The sequence below is a fragment of the Miscanthus floridulus genome, chromosome 18 (genome assembly GCF_019320115.1).
Source record: "Miscanthus floridulus cultivar M001 chromosome 18, ASM1932011v1, whole genome shotgun sequence".
NCBI classification, from domain to species: Eukaryota; Viridiplantae; Streptophyta; class Magnoliopsida; order Poales; family Poaceae; genus Miscanthus; species Miscanthus floridulus.
Genome location: NC_089597.1, coordinates 38,033,020 through 38,054,825, shown reverse-complemented (window position 1 = coordinate 38,054,825; position 21,806 = coordinate 38,033,020). Strand labels below are relative to the sequence as shown.

Sequence of the window (21,806 nt, the reverse complement as noted above, 5' to 3'; positions counted from 1 at the left end):
ACACGCCACGCTGTCGGGGAGACTGGTCGAGGCGGAAGCGACGGGTTGTTGCCGAGCCAGCTTCGAGCGAGACGGAGAATCGACATCTCGTCCGAGGCTTTACGTGTGGGGCCTCGGGCGAGACGGAGAATCGGTTCCCCGTCGAGGCCCCCTGTGCGAGGCCTCGCACGAGGCGGAGGTTCGATAGGCCGCCGAGACCTCCCGTGCGAGGCCAGGAGCGAGACAGAGAGCCGGTGGGCTCGGACGAGGCCGGGGTTTAACAAATGGCTTACCCTTTAGCCTTGTTTTTGATGGGGTTTAAGTGATTCTTTTGGTATACGCTCGGGGTACCCTGTTTTATGGTACCCGACAGTAGCCCCCGAGCCTCAGGGAGAGTGTGAGCGCTCTTCTTGAGGTTTTGACGAGGCTTGACTTGCGGTAGCTCCTGGTGGAATAGTGTTTCATACTTCGAGGCCTCGGTGGGTGCATGCGAGCGCACCCGTCGGGTGTAGCCCCCAAGGCCCTGGGGGAGTGGATTCATTCCTCTAGGGTCTTTTCTCACGTTGACCGAGGGATGTTATCGTATTTACCGAGCCCACAAGTGCGAGTTCGGGTCGCGGGGTCTCGGCAAGATCGTGGGAAGAACCCCCGAGCCTCTGCACGGAGCGAGAGGGCGATCAGGAGTTCCCCTAACTTTTTGTGCAACCCTCGTGCTTCCTTTTCGCTCAGAAGGAGGGGTGGAATATGCCAGGCTACCCTCGGTGGGCGCGAGCGGTGACACTTCCGGCGAGCTGTTATCGGGTAAGTCCGATTGGAGGCCCGTGCCCCGTTCGCTAGGGGTCGGCTAACGGTCCAGAGACGCACTCCAAGGGTACCAGAGGGTTTCTCTAGTGGGTGCCGGGGCCGTTCGCTGGGCCCCGGTGGCTCGGTGCCTCCCTACGGTGGGATCCCATTCGGAGACCTCCCTGCCGGTCTCGGACACGACTTAGGGCGTCCCAAGCATTTCGCTTGCTTGGGCCTTGGCCCCGTATGGGCTTGCCCATAGTCGTCCCTGACTCTGTTGCCCTGGGGCGGCTGTCGAAACCCTTAGGGGCCCAGCCTTCGAACCCCTGGACCATAACGGGCTCGATGCCCTTTATCACATTTTTTTGAGTCTTCAAGTGCGGGCTTGGGTCGCTTGTCTTTGTCTTGGGTGCAGGAGAAGCCCCCGAGCCTCCGCACGGAGCGAGGGGGTGGTCAGGGGTCCCCCTGACTTTTTTATTCGACCCTCGCACATCCTTTTTGTTCGGACAGAGGGGTTGTTAGCCAAGCCCACTCGTGTGCGAGCCTGGGTCGCTGGGTCTTGGCAAAGCTGCAGGAAGAGCCTCCGAGCCTCTGCATGGAGCAAGAGGGCGATCAGGAGTTCCCCTAGCTTTTTTGTACGCCCCTCGTGCGTGAGGGTTTGTTTGCCGAGCCCCCCTCGGGTGCGAGCCTGGGTCGTGGGGTCTCGGCATATCTGCAGGAAGAGTTCCCTAGCCTCTGCACGGAGCAAGAGGGCCGTCAGGAGTTCCCTTGGCTTTTTGAACGACCCTCGTGCGTCCTTTTCGCTCGGAAGGAGGGGTTGTTTTGTCGAGCCCCCTCGAGTGCGAGCTTGGGTCACTGGGTCTCGGCAAGGTCGCAGGAAGAGCCCCTTAGCCTCTGTACAGAGCAAGAGGACCGTTAGGGGTTCCCCTGGCTTTTCGTTTGACCCTCGCGCTTCCTTTTTGTTCGGAAGGAGGGGTGGAATATGCCAAGCTACCCTCGATGGGCGCGAGCGGTGGCACTTCCGGTGAGCTGTTATCGGGTGAGTCCGAGTGGAGGCCCGTGCCCCGTTCGCTGGGTGTCGGCTAGCGGTCTAGATACGCACTCCAAGAGTACCAAAGGGTTTCTCTAGTGGGTGCCAGGGCCGTTTGCTGGGCCCCGGGGGCTCGGTGCCTCCCTACGGTGGGATCCCATTCGGAGACCTCCCTGCTAGTCTCGGACACGACTTAGGGCGTCCCAAGTGTTTCGCTTGCTTGGGCCTCAGCCTCGTGTGGGCTCGCCCACGGTCGTCCCTGACTCTGTTGCCCTGGGCGGCTGTCGAAACCCTTAGGGGCCCAGCCTTCGAACCCCTAGACCATAATGGGCTCGGTGCCTAGTTCCTTCGTCTGAAAGGAATAGGGTGGGGAGATATCTCCCCCATCGGCTCAACAACGGCTGGCGTGCCTTTTGAGGCGATTTTCTCAGGGAGGCGAAACGACGCCTGCCACTATAGCGGTCGGATGCGACGTCTTGTCAGTGGATGGGATGTAACTATTCCCACGATTAATGAGGAAAAGGTAGGCATGTGGGCGGTAAAATCGGATCGGGATTAACCGCGTCGGATCTGAGGGAAACTTCCCCGATTTCGTCGCCCGTCAGTTTTGCCTTCATCCTGCATAAATATGCAACGAGCCTTGCCCCTCCCCTCCTTACCTTGCCTACGTCAGCTTTGCTGCCTTTGAGCCATCGCTAGAGCAGAGAGCCCCGGGAGGAAGAAGGGAGAGAGGCGAGGCAGAGAGAGAGAGACTCACCACCGTAGTCGAACCCTCCATCACACTCATGGCCGGTGACATTGTTGTCATCGAGGTGGACCCTTGGGGTCCATCCGACGTCACCATGGAGATGCTTCAGTCGCTCGTCGACGGTGGGCTCCTTCGTCCGATTACCGACCCCAATAGGCCGGAGTGGATCGCTCCGTCGGGCGAGCCGGAGCCGAGGCCTCACGACGGTTACGTCATGAGCTTCGTGTCTTTTCACGAGCGCGGCCTCGGCCTTTCAGCGGACCGGTTCATGCGGGCGCTCCCACACTACTACGGCGTGGAGCTCCACAACTTCAACCCCAATTCCATCGCGCAGGCGGCCATCTTCGTCGCTGTCTACGAGGGGTATCTAGGGATTGCTCCCCATTGGGAGCTGTGGCTCCACCTCTTCCGGGCAGGGCATACCACCAAGCCGACGAGTATGTCGGGCACAAGGAAGGCGGTGAGGGCAGGCGGCTGCACTCTCCAAGTGCGCCAGGACCGTCAGCACCTCTACATCCTGGCCCAGCTTGCATCAACCAATCGTCGATGGTACACGAGCTGGTTCTATCTTCACAATGACGACGGTGGACTTCCCCCATACACCGGGCGAATCGTGGGGAGCTGCTCGGAGAGGTGGAAGTATGGTGTCCCAAGGGAGGATCAGCCTAAGCTGCAGCCGCTCCTAGAGGGGCTGGAGAGGTTGCGGGACCGCGGCCTTACTGCGGCTATGGTCATGGCCGCCTTCCACCGCCAGAGGGTGCTGCCGCTGATGGCTCGGCGGCAGCGCCTGTTCGAGATGAGGCCGGATGAGCCAATCGAGGGCATTCGGATGTCTGCCTTCGCCCTTTCCGATGAGGAAATTCTTCGCTGGGTGAGGGAGACGGTGGAGGCGAAGCTGAGGGGCGGTGGCCTGACCCTCTTCGCGATGCGCCCATCGTGGGGGTTCCTATCGCTGGTAAGTCACATGCCGCTATAGCCCCCGAGGCCTCCCTGTTTCTCATTGTTTCTTGTTCCCTTATCCGTGTTTGCCGTTCCTGCAGGGGATGAGGGACGTGCGAGCCTCCCTATCGCCCGTTCCCAAGGACGCAAGGCGGCGAGCGGCCAACCGAGCGCACGCCGAGGCACAGAAAAGGCGGAAGGACGCCAAGGTGGCGAAGCGCACGAAGAAGATCCTTGCGCGCGAGGAACTAGAGAAGCACCGCCGGCAGCAAAGGAAGGATGGCCTCCCGTTGGAGGCGTCCCCGTCGCCGTTGCTATCGATAGACGCCTCAGACGGAGATGATGAGGGTGAGATGGGGCGGGGTCCCCTGGACCATCTCCCTGACATCGAGGAGACGGTGCCCGGGGCGTCGGCAAGCAGCCCGACGCTCCCAGGAGGAGGAGGAGGAGCTGCCCTGAGGTCGGCAATTGCTCGCCTCGGGGCCGAGGCCGACACGCCCAAGGCGCGGGCGCTGGGAAAGCATGCCGTCAGTCCGATGGGCTCGATGGCAGCGGTGGAACAGGTGGCGGCGGGGGCGACGCAACTGCCCCCGCAGAGGACCGAGGGGGCGCCGGGGTCCGTCGAGGACCGGTTGGCGCCGGCGGATACAGAGGTCGTGCCTCTACCGCCACCACCGCCTTTGCAGACGAGGGTCACCGTGCCGAAGCGGTTGTAGCCCCGCTCAAGGTAAGCGTATTTTTGGTGGAGCCATAGCGTTTTCCGTTTGTTCTTTGGTCTCGTGCTGACCCTATAAGTGTTTTGTCCTTAGCCGAAAGCGACCTGCGGAGGTGCCTACCTTGGCGCCCCTTAAGGCACTCAAGGTGAACCCTGGCTCCATCGCCCACTGGGTGGTGGAGGCACAAGCCGCCATACAATGTGGCGCGATGTCGGCGATGGCCGATCCGAGGGAGCCGGCCACCCAAGGAGGGGCTGTCGAGGTGACCCTAACGTAGATGGGGGAGGGAGCGCCTCCGCCCCACGAGGGCGAGGCTCGTGAGTTGGATGGGGCTGAGGTGCCCTCAGTTGCCGAGGCCACCGAGATTGAGGCCCCCGGGGTCTCTGAGGCCGAGGCGATGGAAGCCAGGGCGCCTAGGACCGCCGAGGGCGCAGCGGCGGTGGCCAGAGCCCCCGCGACCACCAAGGCCACGATGGCGGAGGCCGGAGCCCCTGGGACCACCGAGGCCACGATGGCGGAGGCCGGAGCCCCCGGGACCACCGAGGCCATGATGGTAGAGGCCGGAGCCCCTGGGACCACCGAGGCCGACGTGATTGCGGCGAGGCTATCGGCCCAAGAAGTGGAGATGAAGGCGGCGGAGGCCTCGGTGGCACCCTTGGTGCAAGGCCCACCGTCGTTGCGGGAGAGCGCCCGGGAGGCGGAGGTCCATCTGATCTCCTCCGACGATACTTCTCGGGCGCAGGAGGTGGTCGACGCCAAGGTGGCCAGCGCCGTGGAACAGCCGGTTCTGACCCCGGGTGAGGGAAGCTCGGCCCTTGTGCGGGTACGACCCGAGCCCCGTGGGTGGGATCACCCGCGTGTCCTATGGTAGAGCCAGGATGACCCTGAGGGGGAGCCTCTATTCGCCCTCGAGGACACGGTCGAGGTCAGGCGCTGGGACACCTTCGAGCAATGCCGCCAGCTGGCGGAGCGGTCACTGCGGACGGCGCTGTCCGTGGTGGCCGACGATCTGCCCGGAGTCGCTCAGGTTCATGCTTTCTTTTCTCATGCGGTGTCGTCTTTTTCTGAGTTTTCTTGTAGTGAATGCCCCCTGTTCTGCTTACCCAGGAGCTCGAGACCTGGTCCCTTGGGAAGTCGGTCTTTCTCTGGTGGGAGAGGGACGTCTGGGACCAGCTCCAGTGGTAGAAGGGCCTGCTTGCCAGCGCCAACGAACTTCTGGCGGCACGGAGCGTGGAGGTGGAGGACCTCCGCCTTCGTTGTGCCAATGCAAAGGTCGAGGCAGCCACATCCCAAGAGCAGGTCGCCCCTCTGGCAGCGTGGGTCAAGGAGTTGGAGGAGGAGCTGACCCGCATGGCCGATGAGCGGGACGCCTTCAGGTCCCAGGCTGGAGAGGCCACGGCCTTGGGCAAGGTCCTTGCTGGGTAGCTAGGGGTGGAGCAGAGTGCGCACCAGCTGACAAAAGGCGCCTTGGATGAGGCCCCTACGGTGGCTGAGGCCTCCCGGACCGAGGCTGTGGTCTGGAGGGGAAAGGCCGAGGGTGAGTCCTATTCCCCTTGTTTCGTTCGCTTTTCTTGTGTTCGCTCCCTAACTCCCTGGTGTAACGTAGAGTTGGGGAGAGACGCTTCCAGGGTGGCTGAGGCTTCTTGGGTCATGGCCCAGCGCCTAAAGGAGAAGGCCGAGGCATCTCGGGTCAAGGCCCAGCGTTGGAAGGAGAAAGCCGAGGCCTCTCAGGTCGAGGCCCGATGCTGGGGGCAGAAGGCTGAGGGTGAGTCCCATAGACTTCCGCCCTTGTTCTGGCTTGTATTCCTTTGTGCTTAGCCTCATTCCGTTGCGTTTGGCGAAGAGCTGGAGAAGGAGGTCACCCAGGCAGCTGAGGCCTCCGCCGTAGTGCAGGCGGTGCTTGAAACCGAGATCGGGGAGCACGATGCGCTGAAGAGCGCCGCCCGTACCGCCTACGAGGCCCTGGAAGTCGAGGGGGTCCAGTCACGAAGCTCTCTTGGGAGCCGCCTGATTGCGTTGAGCGGCCAAGTGCATGAGCGACTCCGAGGGGCGCTGCATACGGGCGTCAAGCGCGCGCTGGCCGTCATCGCCTCGTACTACATCGGCGTTGACCTCCAGGCCATCAGCGATGGCTACGTCCTACCCGACGATGATGATGAGGCCGACGAGGCGGTCATGAAGCTGATAGAGGTAGCGGAGGGCCCCGGTATGGCGCTGGCCAAGCTGTTCGAAGAGGAGGTGGTCCCTCCCCCGCCGTCCGCCGATGCTGGAGGCCCTGAGCCTTGACCTGGGCCCAAGAGGCCATGTTAATAGAATAGAGATTAACTTTGTTTCGTAACGCTTGTGGCCGTTGAGGCCTTTTTTAAAGTACTCGTGCTTCTTAATCGTTTTTCTTGTATTTCCGAGCCTCTGCCCTCTGTTGTCTCTAATCAGATGTCTTTTGCAAAAAAAGCCCCCTTGGAACCTAAGCCACCCCTTGGGCGAAAGGTGGTGAGGGAGTGCCGTAGCCCAGAGGCGTAGGCTGTCTCGCGACTCTACCGGCCTTCTGGCCCTGAGACAGACTTTCGGTCCTTGGGTTTTTCACAACCGATTCGTCAGAGCATGCTAGAGAGTTTTGGCATAGGATTTTTTTTCGAAAAACGACTACAAAATGGTGCATGAGACTTAGGGGGGAATCCCCCGTCTAGCCCCCGAGGGAGGCTCGGTTCTACAGAAGCAGAGCCGTGTCTCCCTTATGAAGTTATCGTAGTGCTGAGGCCTTTGATGGGCTCGCGGGGTTTCTCGAAGAATTAGAACAACTAAAGAACGCTTCTTAATTATATTTCGAGAAACAATGTATACAATGCTTGGAAATTTAAGGGTAAAAGCGACGTAGCTGTTCTATGTTCCAAGCGTTGTTGAGAATTTCGCCCTTCTCGTTGGCTAGCTTGTAGGTCCTGGGTTTTAGCACTTGGGCGACGATGTATGGTCCTTCCCATGGCGGGGTCAGCTTGTGGCGGCCCTTGTTGCTCTGCCTTAGCCTCAACACTAGGTCGCCTACCTTCAGGTCTTGGCTTCGAATGCGCCAGGCCTGATAGTGCCGTAGGGCTTGCTGGTACTTGGCCGAATGTAGTAGCGCCACATCTCAGGCTTCTTCCAGTTGGTCGGGGGTGTCTTTGCAGGTGGTGTGGTTGCTTTGCTCGTTGTAGGCCTGTAGCCTCGGGGAACCATATTCCAAGTCAGTAGGGAGGACAACCTTGGCTCCATAGACCAGGAAGAAAGGTGTGAACCCCGTGGCTCGGCTTGGAGTGTTCCTCAGGCTCCAGATGATCGACGGGAGTTCGGCGAGCCATTTCTTGCCAAACTTCTTCAACCGGTTGTAAATTCTTGGCTTGAGGCCTTGTAGGATCATGCCGTTGGCACGTTCTACTTGGCCATTTGTCCTTGGGTGTCCTACGGCCGACTAGGCCACACGGATGTGGTGGTCGTCGCAGAATGTTAGGAATTTTTGGCCGGTGAACTGTGTCCCGTTGTCGATGATGATGGTGTTCGGAACCCTGAACCTGTGGATGATGTCCGTGAAGAACAGCACCGCTTGCTCGGATTTGATTTGATTGATCGGGCGAGCCTCGATCCATTTAGAGAACTTATCGATTGCTACCAGCAGATGGGTGTAGCCCCCGGGGGCCTTCTGCAGAGGCCCGACCATGTCGAGCCCCCACACGGCAAACGGCCATGTAATGGGGATGGTTTGGAGGGCCTGGGCCAGGAGGTGCGTCTGCCACACGTAGTACTGGCATCCCTCGCAGGAGCGTACTAACTTGGTGGCATCGGCAACCGCCGTCGGCCAATAGAACCCTTGGCGGAAGGCGTTTCCGACGAGCGTCCGAGGTGCCGCATGGTGCCCGTAGGCCCCCATGTGCAAGTCCCAAAGTAGGGCCTGGCCTGCCTTGGTGGTGATGCATCGTTGGAGGACGCCAGATGGACTTCGCCTATACAACTCGCCATTGCAGAGGACGTAAGTTTTGGCTTGTCGCGCAAGCCGTCGGGCTTTGGTCCTGTCACTAGGAAGCTCTCCCCAAGCGAGCCAATCAAGGAACGGGACTCGTTAATCCGTGTCCTGGTCGGTCTGGGGAGGCTCCATGTCGACTTCCATGACCTTGGGCTCGGCCAAAGGAGTTTTGGTGGCAGAGGGGGCATCGAGCCCTGCAGTGGGTTCGGCTAGTGGGCCCTTCTCCGCTGCTGAGGCGTAGTCGATGGAAGGCTTGTGGAGGTCTCTGGTAAAGACGTTTGGGGGGACTGGAGCCCGTGCCGACGCCATCTTTGCCAGTTCATCCGCGTCCTCGTTGTATTTCCACGCGATGTGGTTGAGTTTGAGACCGTCGAATTTGTCTTCTAGGCGACGTACCAACTTGCAGTATGCCTCCATTTTGGGGTCAAGGCAGTTTGACCCCTTCATGACTTGATCGATGACGAGCTACGAGTCGCCCTAGATGTCGAGACGCCGTACTCTGAGTTCGATGGCGATCTGCAAGCTGTTGACGAGGGCTTCGTACTCGGCTACGTTGTTGGAGGCGGCGAAGTGGAGCCGAACCATGTAGCGCATGTGTACTCCGAGGGGCGAGATGAAGAGCAGACCTATGCCTACCCCGGTCTTCATCAGGGACCCATCGAAGTACATGGTCTAGCACTCCATCTGAATTTGAGCAGGTGGCAGTTGGGTGTCGGTCCATTTAGCCATAAAATCGGCCAAGACCTGAGACTTTATTGCTTTCCGAGGCGCAAAGGTGAGGGCTTCCCCCATCGGTTTGACGACCCATTTGGCTATCCTACCCGAGGCCTCCCGGTTATGGATTATCTCTCCCAAGGGGAAAGACGACACCACGGTTACCGGGTGGGACTCAAAGTAGTGACGCAGCTTGCGCCGAGCCAAGACTACGGCGTAGATCAGCTTCTAGATGTGGGGGTAGCGCATTTTGGTCTCGGAGAGCACTTCGCTGACGAAGTAGACAGGTCATTGGATGGGTAAAGCATGCCCCTCTTCCTGTCTCTCCACTACCATAGCCGCGCTGACCACTTGGGTCGTTGTGGTGATGTAGAGTAAGAGGGCCTCATCCCTGGCTGGCGGTACCAAGACGGGAGGATTGGTGAGTAGTGCCTTGAGCTTGGCGAGGGCTTCTTCGGCCTCGAGGGTCCAAGAAAAGCGTTCAGATTTTCTCAAGAGGCGGTACAGAGGCAAGCCTTTTTCACCAAGGCGCGAGATGAAGCGGCTCAGGGCCGCAAGGCATCCCATGACCCTCTGCACTCCCTTGAGGTCTCGGATTGGTCCCATGCAGGTTACGGCCGAGACCTTCTTCGGGTTGGCCTCGATGCCGTGTTCCGAGACTATGAATCCCAAGAGCATGCCTCGGGGGACCCCGAACACACACTTCTCAGGGTTGAGCTTGATGCCCTTCTCTCTAAGGCATTTGAAGGCTATCTCCAGGTCGTCGACGAGATCCTCGGCCTTTCTGGACTTGACCACGATGTCATCCACATAGGCCTCGACGGTTCGCCCGATGTGCTCGCCAAAGACCTGGGTCATGCACCACTGCTATGTGGCCCCCGCATTTCTGAGGCCGAAAGGCATAGTCACATAGCAGTACATGCTGAAAGGTGTGATAAAAGAAGTCGCGAGCTGGTCGGACTCTTTCATCTTGATTTGATGGTAACCAGAGTACACATCAAGGAAAGACAGGGTCTCGCACCCCGCAGTGGAGTCGACGATTTGATCGATTCGAGGTAATGGGAAGGGGACTTTTGGACAGGCTTTATTCAAACCGGTGTAATCTACATACATCCTCCACTTCCCATTTTTCTTCTTGACTAACACAGGGTTAGCTAACCACTCTGGATGGGATACTTCCTTGATGAATTCGGCCGCCAGAAGTTTTTGCACCTCCTCGCCAATGGTCCTGCGCTTTTCCTCGTTGAATCGGCGTAGGCGCTGCTTCACCAACCTAGAGCCAGCCCGGATGTCCAAGGTGTGCTCGGCGACCTCCCTCGGTATACCTGGCACGTCCGAGGGACTCCATGCGAACATATCGGCATTCGCACGGAGAAAGTCGACGAGCACGGCTTCCTATTTGATGTCAAGAGTGGCACTGATCCTCAGCGCCCGGTCATTGGGGCAGGCGGGGTCAACTGGGATGAGTTTGACGGCCTCCTCAGGCTCAAAAGTCCCGGCTCAACGCTTGGGCTCGGGCAGCTGGCTGCCGAGTCGGTCGAGGTTGACAATGAGGGTCTCGGCCTCCACGAGAGCCTCGGCGTACTCGATGCACTCGACATCGCAGTCGTATGCATGCTCGTACGTGGACTCGATCATGATGACGCCGTTGGGACCCAACATCTTGAGCTTGAGGTAGGTATAGTTAGGGACCGCCATGAACTTGGTGTAGCACGGCTGCCCCAGGATGGCATGGTAGGTTCCCTTGAACCCAACCACCTCGAAAGTAAGGACCTCCTTGCGGTGTTGGAGGGGATGCCGAAGCAAATGGAAAGGTCGATGCGCCCGAGGGGTCACGTGCGCTTCCCCGGCATGATGCCGTGGAAAGGTGCGGTGTCACCCCGAAGCTACGACCGGTCAATTTCCAGGAGCTCCAGGGTGTTGGCGTAGAGGATGTTGAGGCCGCTGCCTTCGTCCATCAACACCTTGGTGAGTCAGGTGTTGCCGATGATCGGGTCGACGACGAGTGGGTACTGCCTAGGATTCGGGACATGGTCGGGGTGGTCATCTCGATCAAAGGTGATCGCTTCCCGAGACCAGTCAAGGTATCGGGGAGTGGCCACCTTAACCGAGAAGACCTCTCAGCGTTCCCTCTTTCGCTGGCGCACCGTAAGGCATGCCGAGGGTCCACCAAAGATCATGAAGGTGTTGTGCACCTCAGGGAACCCTTCGTCCTTGTCGTCGTCCTGGTCGCCGGCGCCCCTCTTCTTGGCATCGTCGTCGGGGAGCCTGAGCTTGGCGTAATAACGCTAGAGCATGGTGCAATCCTTGAGGGCGTGCCTCACCAGGCCCTGGTGATAAGGGCAGGGCTTCTTCAGCATGTCGTCAAAGAGCCCGGGGCCCTTGGGGCCTCGGGGATTCTTGCACTCCACGGCCATGACTAGATCAGCCTCGAGGATCTCCTGCTTCCCCTGGCGACCCTTTTTCTTTTTCCTAGGGAGGCGGGGAGCCGAGGCCTCAGTGGCCTCGTCCCTCCGCTTCCCCTTGGCATCTTTATCAGGGAAGATGGCTCCAACTGCCTCTTCGCCCGAGGCAAAGTTGGTGGCAATGTCGAGGAGCGCGACAGCCGAGCGCGGCATGTTCCGGCCTAACTCTCGGACCAAGTCTCGGTAGGTGGTGCCAGAGAGGAAAGCCTAGACGATTTTTGAGTCGCCGACCTAGGCAACTCGGTGCACTGTTTGGAGAAGCGCCGGATGAAGTCTCGGAGAGACTCGTCCGGTTTCTGGCGACAGCTCTTAAGGTCCCAGGAGTTTCCAGGGCGCACGTATGTGCCCTGGAAATTTCCGATGAAGATCCTAACCAAGTCGCGCCAGTCGTGGATCTGTGAGGGAGGAAGGTGTTCGGGCCAGGCTCATGCTGAGTCTGACAAGAGCAAGGGGAGGTTACGGATGATGAGCAGGTCATCATCCGCGCCGCCTAGCTGACAAGCTAGGCGGTAATCGGCAAGCCAAAGCTCGGGGTTGGTCTCACCGCTGTACTTCATGAGGTTGGCCGGTTGCCAAAACTGGGCCGAGAAATGAGCAACGCGGATGACTCTGCTAAAAACTCGTGGGCTAGGCGGCTCGGGAGAAGGACTACGGTCCTCCTCACTATCGTAGCGGCCGCCCTGGTGTGGATGGTAGCCCTGGGTGGGCTCCTCACTGTCGTGGCGCCATCGTCGGACGACCACCTCGTGGTCGCCTTGCGCCTCACGTCGGTTGTCGAGGCGGTCGTGGACCGAGGGGACCCTGTTGATTGTCGGCGCTCGAGCGGGCTCAGGACAAACCGAGGCCTCCCTATCCTGCCGATGTGGTACCGAGGGGAGGTCCAAGGCGACTCCGTGCCATCGAGAGGCGGAACTCTCGGCCTGCTGCACCGCGGCAGTCTCAAGGAGATCTCGGAGCTCGCTGCGGATCCATCACCCCTCCGTGGTAGAGGGCTCGGGCATCGTGCGGACTAGCATCGCGGTAGCCACGACATTCTGGCTAGCGCGATTGAAGATTGGGGGATGCTCGCCCCCTTTGTCATCGTTGATGCGGTGGTGGACGTCGTGGGCCCGCCGCTGGGCTCCTCCGCCGTCACCGCGACCCTGCTGCTCCTGCTCGAGAGTGTTTCGGAGCTGTTGCAGAAGGAGTTGATCTTGCTCGACCTTGGCCTGAAGCTCACGGAGCTGCTCCAGGTCCGGGCGTCGAAGTTGTCTGAGGGTAAGGTTCTCTTCCCATGCTGCCGGTGGGACAATGCGTGAGGGCGTGGCATCGCCCGTTCCCTGGCGAAGCGGAGTATGGTTGTCTGCCCCCTCGTCCTCATCGCCCGTGCTTGGCATCCCGAGTCTGACGTGGAAGCACTCACGAGTGGGATCGTAAGTACCTTCGTCGTCAGAGTCGAAGTAGCCAAAGTAATAGTCACTCGCGGCCAGGAAGCGGCACATGGCTCAGGGTCGCAAAGTCTGGAGAAATCCGCTCCGGCCCACGCCTCGTCCTCCTCCGAGGAGTCAGCGTGGGAGTGAGTCGAAGTCGCGGTACCGAAGTCGAGGGCGAAACGTTGGTGGTGTCCCGAGGGCTCTATGTGAGTGGAAGCGTAGGCATAAGCATAGGAGGCGGCGGCATTTCTCAACCCGAAGGGGTACGGAGATGGTGCCATCATCGGGTTCTACTTCGCCGAAGGCGGCTCCTCAGGAGGTGGCGGGGCAGAGCTTGGTGACGGGGCGTTGCCGCACGCCACCAGCGTCTTTCCCTTGTCCAGGCTCAGGCTAGACAGGTCCCCAACCAGGGACCTTGTGCCAACAGCTGGGCATGGGATACCGGCGGAGCGCGGCGTGTCGCCCAGGATTCGCGTGGTGTCGGCGTGGCCCCGCCCGTGTCGTGCCTGGCGAACGCAACAAGAGCGGCCGCCCGAGCGCCGCCTGCACCTAGGCTATGGGTGCGTGACGTCATTGTCGGTCGACGGGGCTCAGGGTGTGAGGAGTACCATGTCGTACTCATGCCCTAGAGACATGAACTCTAGGCTCCCAAACCAGATCACCATGCCGAGACGCAGTGGTCGTACAGGGTCTGCCATCCGGAACTTGTTGGGATGACGAAGCTGACACGCAGAGGCCCCTACCTGACGCGCCAACTGTCGGTGTTTTGGGCCGGTGAGCCCTCAACCAACTAGTAAATTTGTACTGCGTGTTCCCAATCCTAGATGGTGATGCAAAGAGACACAAGGTTTATACTAGTTCGGGTAATGGGTACCCTACGTCCAGTTTGAGAGATTGATCTTGTATTCCTTGCACCGAAATGCTCGTAGTAGGGGGTTACAAGCAGGGTGAGAGAGGGAGCTAGTCCCAGGTCTCTAGGTGGAGCGGCATGGATTGCTTGAGATGTTGATCTCAAGCCGTGGGGGAGCTCGTGTGTTCGTCCGTGTGGGCGCAGGCCTAAATCGTTCGTCTCCCCCCTAGAAATGGCCTAGGTCCCTCCCTTTTATAGTTGAAGGGGGGACAAGGGTGATACATTCGCTAGCTACACGGCGTCGTGCGAATAGAGGCGGCATGTTCGAGCCCTGTAGCCTGTTACTGTGGCGGCGTGGGCGACGGAGTGGTCTCGTCCTTGAAGTACTGGGGCGACACGCCGGTCACATCCGATCCTGTGCGTCGTGGGAGCTCAAGTGTTACCTCAAAGCGGGCGTGGCGGTCGGCGTGCTGGTCACTGTGTGTTGACTGCGCGAGAAGCCGAGGCTCAGTCGGTGCCGAGGCCGAACCATCGTGGGAGGCTCGGCAGATGTGAATCCCGGGGTTGCCGAGCCCTTGAAGTAGATTGTCGAGGCTTGGAGGGAGTAGTTGGTCTCATACGCTGATTCTGAGGCTATGGTGACCCGGACTTGACTCCCCATGCCGCGTTGTCTCTAGGGCGGGGGTTAGGTGGCACAGTGTAGTGCAGGCGCTGATCATGGGCACAACACCAGAGCACAGTGGCCGGTAATCCCCGTCGCGCCCTGTCCAGGTCAGTATGGCGCTGATGCGACTTCTTGTCTCATCGGCCACTCTGCAGTGTCGAGCCGTCGTTCGGCTGATATCGCGGGAATAGTTGGCGCATTAATGGGACGCGACCCGCTGTCGGGGAGACTAGTCGAGGCGGAAGCGACGGGTTGTTGCCGAGCCGGCTTCGAGTGAGACGGAGAATCGACATCTCGTCCGAGGCTTTACGCGTGGGGCCTCGGGCGAGACGGAGAATCGGTTCCCCGTCGAGGTCCCCTGTGCGAGGCCTCGCGCAAGGCGGAGGTTCGGCAGGCCGCCGAGACCTCCCGTGCGAGGCCAGGAGCGAGACGGAGAGCCGGTGGGCTCGGACGAGGCCGGGGTTTAACAAATGGCTTACCCTTTGGCCTTGTTTTTGATGGGGTTTAAGTGATTCTTTTGGTATACGCTCGGGGTACCCCGTTTTATGGTACCCGACACCAGTACTCTAACCAACTAACAAGTTCATGACTAATAACTCTAGGAGTACATGTTCCTTGCATGGTAGAACCACCTCTTTAACCAACTAAGACTTTATTGGTGGCAAAGGTGAAGATGATTTTGCGGTTTTTGGCTTTCACAAAAAAAGAGTTGACTAGTCATGAAATGCTCAATGCTGCAATCTGTTGCCCCACTTTCTACAGCCAAATGCACTGTTTTCTTGATGGATTCTGCCCTCAATTCCCCCAACCATCACCATTTGGCCTATAGCACTGTTGGACTACATTCTCTCTAAAAGACCCTTCATATCTTGACCATTGGACTCTTTGATTTCTTCCTTGGGCTAGAGCTGTAACTTGTAACTACCCCTCTTCAGATTACTGCTAGTCGACTGCCTAACAGAATGTCCTCATCTCAACAAATTCAAAAACAACATCATCAGTTATCACTGCCTACTTGAATATCTGACATGAGAATTAACACAGTCTCCTTGAATTAACAAATTCCACAAGCATCAATCAGTTGACCAAGAGCAATTATTGTCTAGCCTACTTGTGTGGCTGTTTCATACACAAAGTTCCGTGAGCAATGCACCTCATGACCATAAACAATCTCACATGCACACTAATCTGACTTGTGATGCACTGACGATCTTTCTCACTTGAACACAACTCAATCATGCTCAATCCAATAATTGATATTGACATTGGGATCAATATCAAAACATCTTCCAACCCCGAATAATCATCACTAACCATCAAACTAACGACCCTACTACCATTGAGACAATACAATCACAATAGTAAGCACGCGTGAAGAAAATGTTCTTACCGAATACCCAAGATCAAACCCTTCGTCCTCGTCCTCTGGGCCTGCAGCTTCATCTTCCTCCAGGCCGGTGGCAGGAAACAGCGGAGTGCCACCACTGCTACCAGCCCCAGTTGGGATGACCGTGGCCCGAGGCATCCCACCACTTGCAGCAGCGACAATGCCAAAGACAGGAGTTACACCACCAGACACACTTGCGGTGGTAGCGGCATCGCCACTGCCAGTAGAAGCAGAACCGGCAGTCCGACGAGAGCGAAACGGTTTCCCCACCATGGCAGCAGCATCCCCGCCGAAGTCATGGCGTTTCGCATGGCCACCGGTGGATCAAGAAGGTCCATTGCCTCGGACCGGTGAGGACTGAACCAGGCCTTGGAACGAGTTCATTTGGGGGAGCTCGGTGGAATGGGAGTTGAGGTCGAGCCCCTCCAGTCCACCGGATCGACGTCGTGGAGGCATGCCCCGACCAATTGCAGCAGTGGACAGCTCCGAGAAGCAATCCCTGACGGCGGGAGTTGCTCGCGGCGATATGGGATCGATGAACTCCTCGTCTCCATGTTCACCGACATAATCCATCGACGGATGCGACAACTATGGTTGGATCTACAACGGAGATTAGGCAGCTATGGTTGTGGAGGCGGCGTCGGCTACGGATGGACGGCTGTGGCTCCGCGAAATCTGGCGGTGGCGGGTGCGTTTTTAGGATATAGAAGAGTCAGTTTCAAAACAGAAATGCTATACACCACATATATGTTTTAACGAGAAAAAACACATTGATAACTGTTCCGTCTACGGGAGACACCCAAACCGTTCGCTCCCATACATCCAGCCATGTAAAAGATATGGATAGATTCCGTGCCACCCGGCGACGCGAAACCATCCCCTGAGCCTTCGCTTCGCCCGGCCTGGGGTAACTCCTCCCGCACTACGGCTCCCCTTCCGGCAAAAAAAGGAAACTGCCCCGTGCAATCAGCTCATCGGGCGATCTCGTCCCCGGTCGCGTGCGCCTCCCCTGGTCTCTCGCGACACCCACCGCACCGGTTGTGCCGCCGCCATCTCTCCCTCCTTCCCTCTCGCGCTGCCAGGACGAAGCAACCCGGCCGCGCCGCCACCGACGCCAGGACGAACCAACACGGCCGTGCTGCCGCCTCGTCAACCCAGACGGGCCGCCGCCGTCGGACGCGCGCCGGACGGACCGCCACCTAGACGGCTCCGAACGCGCACCCGTCTCCACTCCGCCTCGCCCGCCTCGCATTCTCCACGAGCGCCGCCGCTAGGCTCCCGTAGGTGGGGTGCCTTGGCGTGTGATGCTGCTGCTGCTGTAGGCGTCGATGGGCATGAGGTGCATAGAGCCACGTGCTTTAGGTGCTGCGCGGAGCCTTCTTCCCAGGAGGAGAAACCCACAAGATCGCCCCCATTCGCGTCTGCTGGGCATTTCCATGAGCAGCTGTTCTTTCATTTTCTCTGGCAGGTGATTTCTCTACATTTCCGTCTCCTCTCCCCCGATCTGGTGCTCCTCGAATCCCTGCAACACCAACGTCTCCTCTCTGACTCGATTCTTTTTGCAGCAGTGATTTGTTGGCGAAGCTGTGTAGTGATTTGTTGGCGAAGCTGTGCACACAGGCAAGTGATTTCTCTCTCCCGCTTCGATTTCCCTTGAAATCGAATCCCTCACTTCAACATCTCATTTGTGCAGCCCCAACTGGTATTCCTGCATTTTACTAAACTGCAGTAGTCTATTGAATTGGTAAAATAGGTAATCACAAATGCACAGTGCTTTGCCTTTTCATTAAGTACTTAACGATTGGTCTCTCTTCATCTATGCAGGGATACGTTTCCCCTTAGTTATCTGGTGGCTTATGGTTTATTAGTTACTGTACTTTGTATACAAGAAAATAGAAAAGACTTGCTCCCGGGATTGGATGACCTGTATAGTCAGTGTCAGAGTCAATCTCATTTCAAGTAGCTCGAGCATGTTTATGTTGTGTTTTAATTAGCCATTTGTCCCTAGCAATGTCCTTATCTTGTTGATGAAAAGAAGGAATTTTTTATGGGGGTTAAATTATTAAAATAAGAGTTCATTGTAGCTTCATATGAGGTAGTTGTGCAGCTCAGAAGTGCCAATAGAGATGGATTCTGTATTGAGAGTTTCAGACATGGGCAGTAACATTGCATGTTGTTTCTCTGTCCTATGTGAGTTACCAAAATGATTTCGGATATGAAAAAAGGGGTCTATTCAGATGCAGTTTGATTGCACTAAGTTGTACTAAAAAGTCACAAACGATATCGTCCATCCGGCTCCCCTTTGCCCCGCTCACGACGATGTCCTCCAGCGCTTCGCTCGCAGCTCGCTTGATTACTTTTTATATGAGGTAGTAATTGGAAAAGGGTACCTGTCGACGAAATATGGTCGGCAGTCTACCTTGACGGTTGTCTGATGGGTCGTTGTTGCGCGAGCCACGTTGGTTGGGTGACTGTGGGCGACTTGAGTACTGGCGACTGCGGGTTGATTCGACTGAGACGGACGGAGCCCGGGCTCGGTTTGCAATCTCTGCGGTCTGGGCCATAGCAGCCGTCAGGTAAGCTTGTACATCATCACGAATTGCCTGAGTTTCCGGGGTATTGGGTAGTCGTTGCATTGTTGCCATAGCAACAGCTACGTTGGCGCTTGGAGTCCTGAAGGCCTACTTTTCCCCTACCCTGTCAAAGGCATTGTTGAGGTCACGTGGCTGGCACCTTATGCGTCGTGCCTCCTCTTCTGTCTCGGCTTCGGCTTGTCGGCGATTAAACCGGTCAATATTGCGTGCTTCGCATGCTAGCCTTTCTTGTTCTGTTTCGCCGATCGCCGGTGGTTCGTCATTACTGACGACATTGACCAAGTCTCCTCGCCTTGGTGGGAAGGATGAGAATCGTGGGTACCCCGGGGCGTGGTCTGGGATATACAGATCGTATTCAACGCCTTCATCATCATGATGCTGGAGCTCGGTGTGGACGGAGCCATTAGATGCGGTGCCGGACGGGGAGCTTGAGCCGCCCTCTTGAACTGTGTGGACCGATCCTTCTTGATACTCCTCAATCCGGACCATGTTGACGAAGTTGCGCAGGCCATAGGGCTGAGCCTGGTAGTTCTTCATCGAGGCTTCGCACTCGGAGAGCCGGAGACCCGTCGCGGGGGCTGGTCGGCGATGAACGGAGCGCCCTTCAGGAGTAGATGTGACCACGAGATCCGTACCGAGTCGTGCAGGACGACTGGCCCGAGCTGGTCGGGTAGATCTGTTGTGGGTAGTGGTTACCTTCACGGTAGGTTGATTTTGAATCGAACTTACCAGAGCTAGGGTTTCAGCAAGCTTGGTGCCGACCCGATCGATGGAGTCGAGCAGGTCGGTGTTGTCGATCTGCCTCCCTTTGTAGCGAGGAAGCGGACGACGGGTTGTCGGCGTGGCTGAAGACGATGCTGGTGTGGCCGGAGCCAGATCCACCGCGGTCGGAGCCGTAGCCGATGCAGGTGAAGAAGTGGTCGACGCAGATTGAATCCGCGCCTCCTCCGTGGTCATGGCGATAAAGTTGTCGGAGCCAGTGGTCCAGGTGATCTGGCCGATGGTGAACGTGAGGCCGTTCGGCGTAGCCATGGAACCGAGGATGATGACCATCTTGTTCGTCTGGAGAGCAGTACGCACACCCCCTACCTGGCGCGCCACTGTCGACGAAATATGGTCGGCAGTCTACCTAGGGGTATGCCCAAGGTAGTAGATTATCGGCAGACAGATGCGCAAGCTACAAACAAGATGGTGACGCAAGACAGACACGAGGTTTTATCCAGGTTCGGCCGCCGTGAAGGCGTAATACCTACGTCCTGCGTCTGATTGTATTGTTGTATGTCAATGAGAGATGTTTTTTAGAGGGGTCCCCTGCCCGCCTTATATAGTCTGGGGAGCAGGGTTACAGATCTGGAAACTAATCCTAACCAGTTACAATTGCCATAGGTGGCCGGATAAGGATTCCTATTCTAACCGACCAGGATCTTGCTTGATCTCCAGGTCTGCCTTGATTCCTTGCGCAGGACTCCGAGCAGATTGGCCGGGCCGCGCGTCGTCTTCTAGTGGGCCAGACCCCCTGGTCCGGGCCGGCCCAAGCCTAACCGTAAGGGTATAGGGGTTAATACCCCCACAGTACCACGAAGCTATGAAAACAAGTTTGCATGGAGAATAGAAATTATATATAAGAGCATAAGTCTTATCCAGTGGTGCCTACCTTGACTGAAAATGAAGCCCCAGTCTGTGCCTGCCTTTGGGTTTGTGTTATCAGGCGTATTGCTGCGTAGCAGAAACCAATGTGACAATTATGGACGGGCATTGTAAGATGCTTGTGATGTTAAAAAAAAGGAGATATAGTAGCTGTTACCCTATTGTAACTTTTTTTGTTTTTGAAAAATACTGTTGGAACATTTTGGAGCTCCTGAGTCCTGATCAATCTCTGTTCATGTACATTTGTCACCAACAGCATGCGTGTTTGCAGACTTTAGGTGTAATATGATATTGGGTTATAAAATGAGGATAACTTATGAGCCTAGCTGAATTTATCACATATGACGGCGATGGCGACGTCGTCCTTGCCGTTAAGTGCCTCAATCAGAGGTCTACTATTTGCTTTCTTTTGCTTCTCTTTAAATCTATTTTTTAGGAATAATCAGAGTTCTTAATACTTAGCAAAACAGCAATTTTGTGGAGTCCATACAAATTTACAGAGTAATTTGCACCTAAGCATTTTAAATATAATTGGCACTTTCATCTAACCACATGACATATGCTTTGAGCTGGTTGCGTAGTTACTGATGCAGCATGAATGATATGGTAACTTATTTTTTTGTCTGTGTCATTTCGGGATAATTTGCACCGTGAGTATCTGGGATGATTGCCTTCAACTTAAATAGCTTCAAGCTGATACGAAGATCCATATGGTGCTTATATATGGTGGCAGCAGTCCTGCTTACAACCAGGTGATCCAACCTAACCTTTATGACAATCACAAATCACATATCTGTGACTGCAATGTATTATTTTTCTTTATTAGCATAATATTTTTTGGCAGCCAATGATATATGGCAGACGACCAGCACCGGCAAGAATGAGGATGATGCCGATGGTGCTTCACGATGGTCGCCTTGACTATGCCCTATAAGACATTCTCTACGATATCATCGAAGCTCAATGTATGTTGAGCACATATCTGCACTTTGTGACAGCATGTTTTGCTGTTGACAGGCAACAACCTGGTGGAATGCCACCTTTGCATCCACTGTGGAGGGGTGGCGACCGAAGAGATAGTGGCAGAGGTGGCTAAGGGCACAGTTGTCGATATCACCCTTACTAGCTTTTCCCTTGTGAGCTCTACTCCCATCACTCCATGTGAAGCATTTGTATGAGATGAGATAGGAGCCTGTGTTGTTGTCCCAGTATAAGGCCTGCAATGGGAGGATGCTTGTACCATCTATTTTTTCGTTAACTTATTTTATCATGCAGTGCATGTGACTTGAAACTGTGATAGCCTTGTATTGCTTGCTGCCTTCTGGCACCTATAGTAGTGAACTGATCAACAAAGTACCTATGGACTGTGAAGCTTTGTTGGCTTCGCATGGGATAAATACGTGTGGACTCAAGCTTTGGGTTAAAATGCTTATTTTGCGAGATTTTGTGCAGCTTAAGATTGGAGCGTTGTTGGCCTCATTTCACAACAGAGAATTCTTGACAAGTTGAGCGTTCTTGTACTGAAATTTGGTCTTCGTGATCCAACCTCTTGTTGACAGAGGATTTATGGATAGAACAGAACAAATTGAAGCCCAAAGAAAATAAGAATTGTTGATCACGGAGACAGCAAAAAAGAGAATGGTATTTTTTTTCCCGTTGCAACGCACGGACATTAGTGAAGAAGAAGAGAAGGATCTACAAGAGTCCAGGCTGAGTGGGCTGATTCTGATTCAGCGGCTTGTTTGGTTTAGGCCCTGAAAAAGGAATCTTTTAAAAGCCTGCTAATTAGGCCTTTAGTTAGCTCTAAAAAAAATCACAGGCCTTAGTTTAGTTTTTTATTTACAGGGAACTAAATCATCGTATTTTTTCCCTCAAAAAGAAAAAAAA

The 21,806-nt window shown here is 56.4% G+C and overlaps 1 protein-coding gene and 1 long non-coding RNA gene across 3 annotated transcripts; both read left to right on the top strand.

The window, feature by feature from the left end:
* Window positions 1-4,472: 4,472 nt before the first annotated feature.
* LOC136523673 (uncharacterized) lies at window positions 4,473-6,481 on the top strand. Its single transcript, XM_066517277.1, has 3 exons — window positions 4,473-4,992; window positions 6,039-6,223; window positions 6,314-6,481. The coding sequence occupies exons 1-3, from the start codon at window positions 4,473-4,475 to the stop codon at window positions 6,479-6,481; spliced, it is 873 nt and encodes a 290-aa protein (XP_066373374.1).
* Window positions 6,482-16,603: 10,122 nt separating this feature from the next.
* LOC136522225 (uncharacterized) lies at window positions 16,604-21,255 on the top strand. 2 transcript variants are annotated; one of them, XR_010775809.1, is made up of 5 exons: window positions 16,604-17,146; window positions 17,247-17,298; window positions 17,503-20,671; window positions 20,764-20,830; window positions 20,937-21,255. It is a non-coding gene; the product is annotated as an uncharacterized lncRNA (long non-coding RNA). The 2 variants fall into 2 exon arrangements; XR_010775810.1 differs by having other exon boundaries at window positions 17,244-17,298.
* Window positions 21,256-21,806: the final 551 nt, after the last annotated feature.

Bases quoted from the DNA above. Each gene is read 5' to 3' on its own strand.
- LOC136523673 (XM_066517277.1), top strand. From the start codon at position 4,473: ATGGGGGAGGGAGCGCCTCCGCCCCACGAGGGCGAGGCTCGTGAGTTG. The intron at 4,993-6,038 runs GTGAGGGAAGCT...CGTTTGGCGAAG, and splicing joins ACAGCCGGTTCTGACCCCGG to AGCTGGAGAAGGAGGTCACC. The intron at 6,224-6,313 runs GTGCATGAGCGA...GTTGACCTCCAG, and splicing joins TGATTGCGTTGAGCGGCCAA to GCCATCAGCGATGGCTACGT.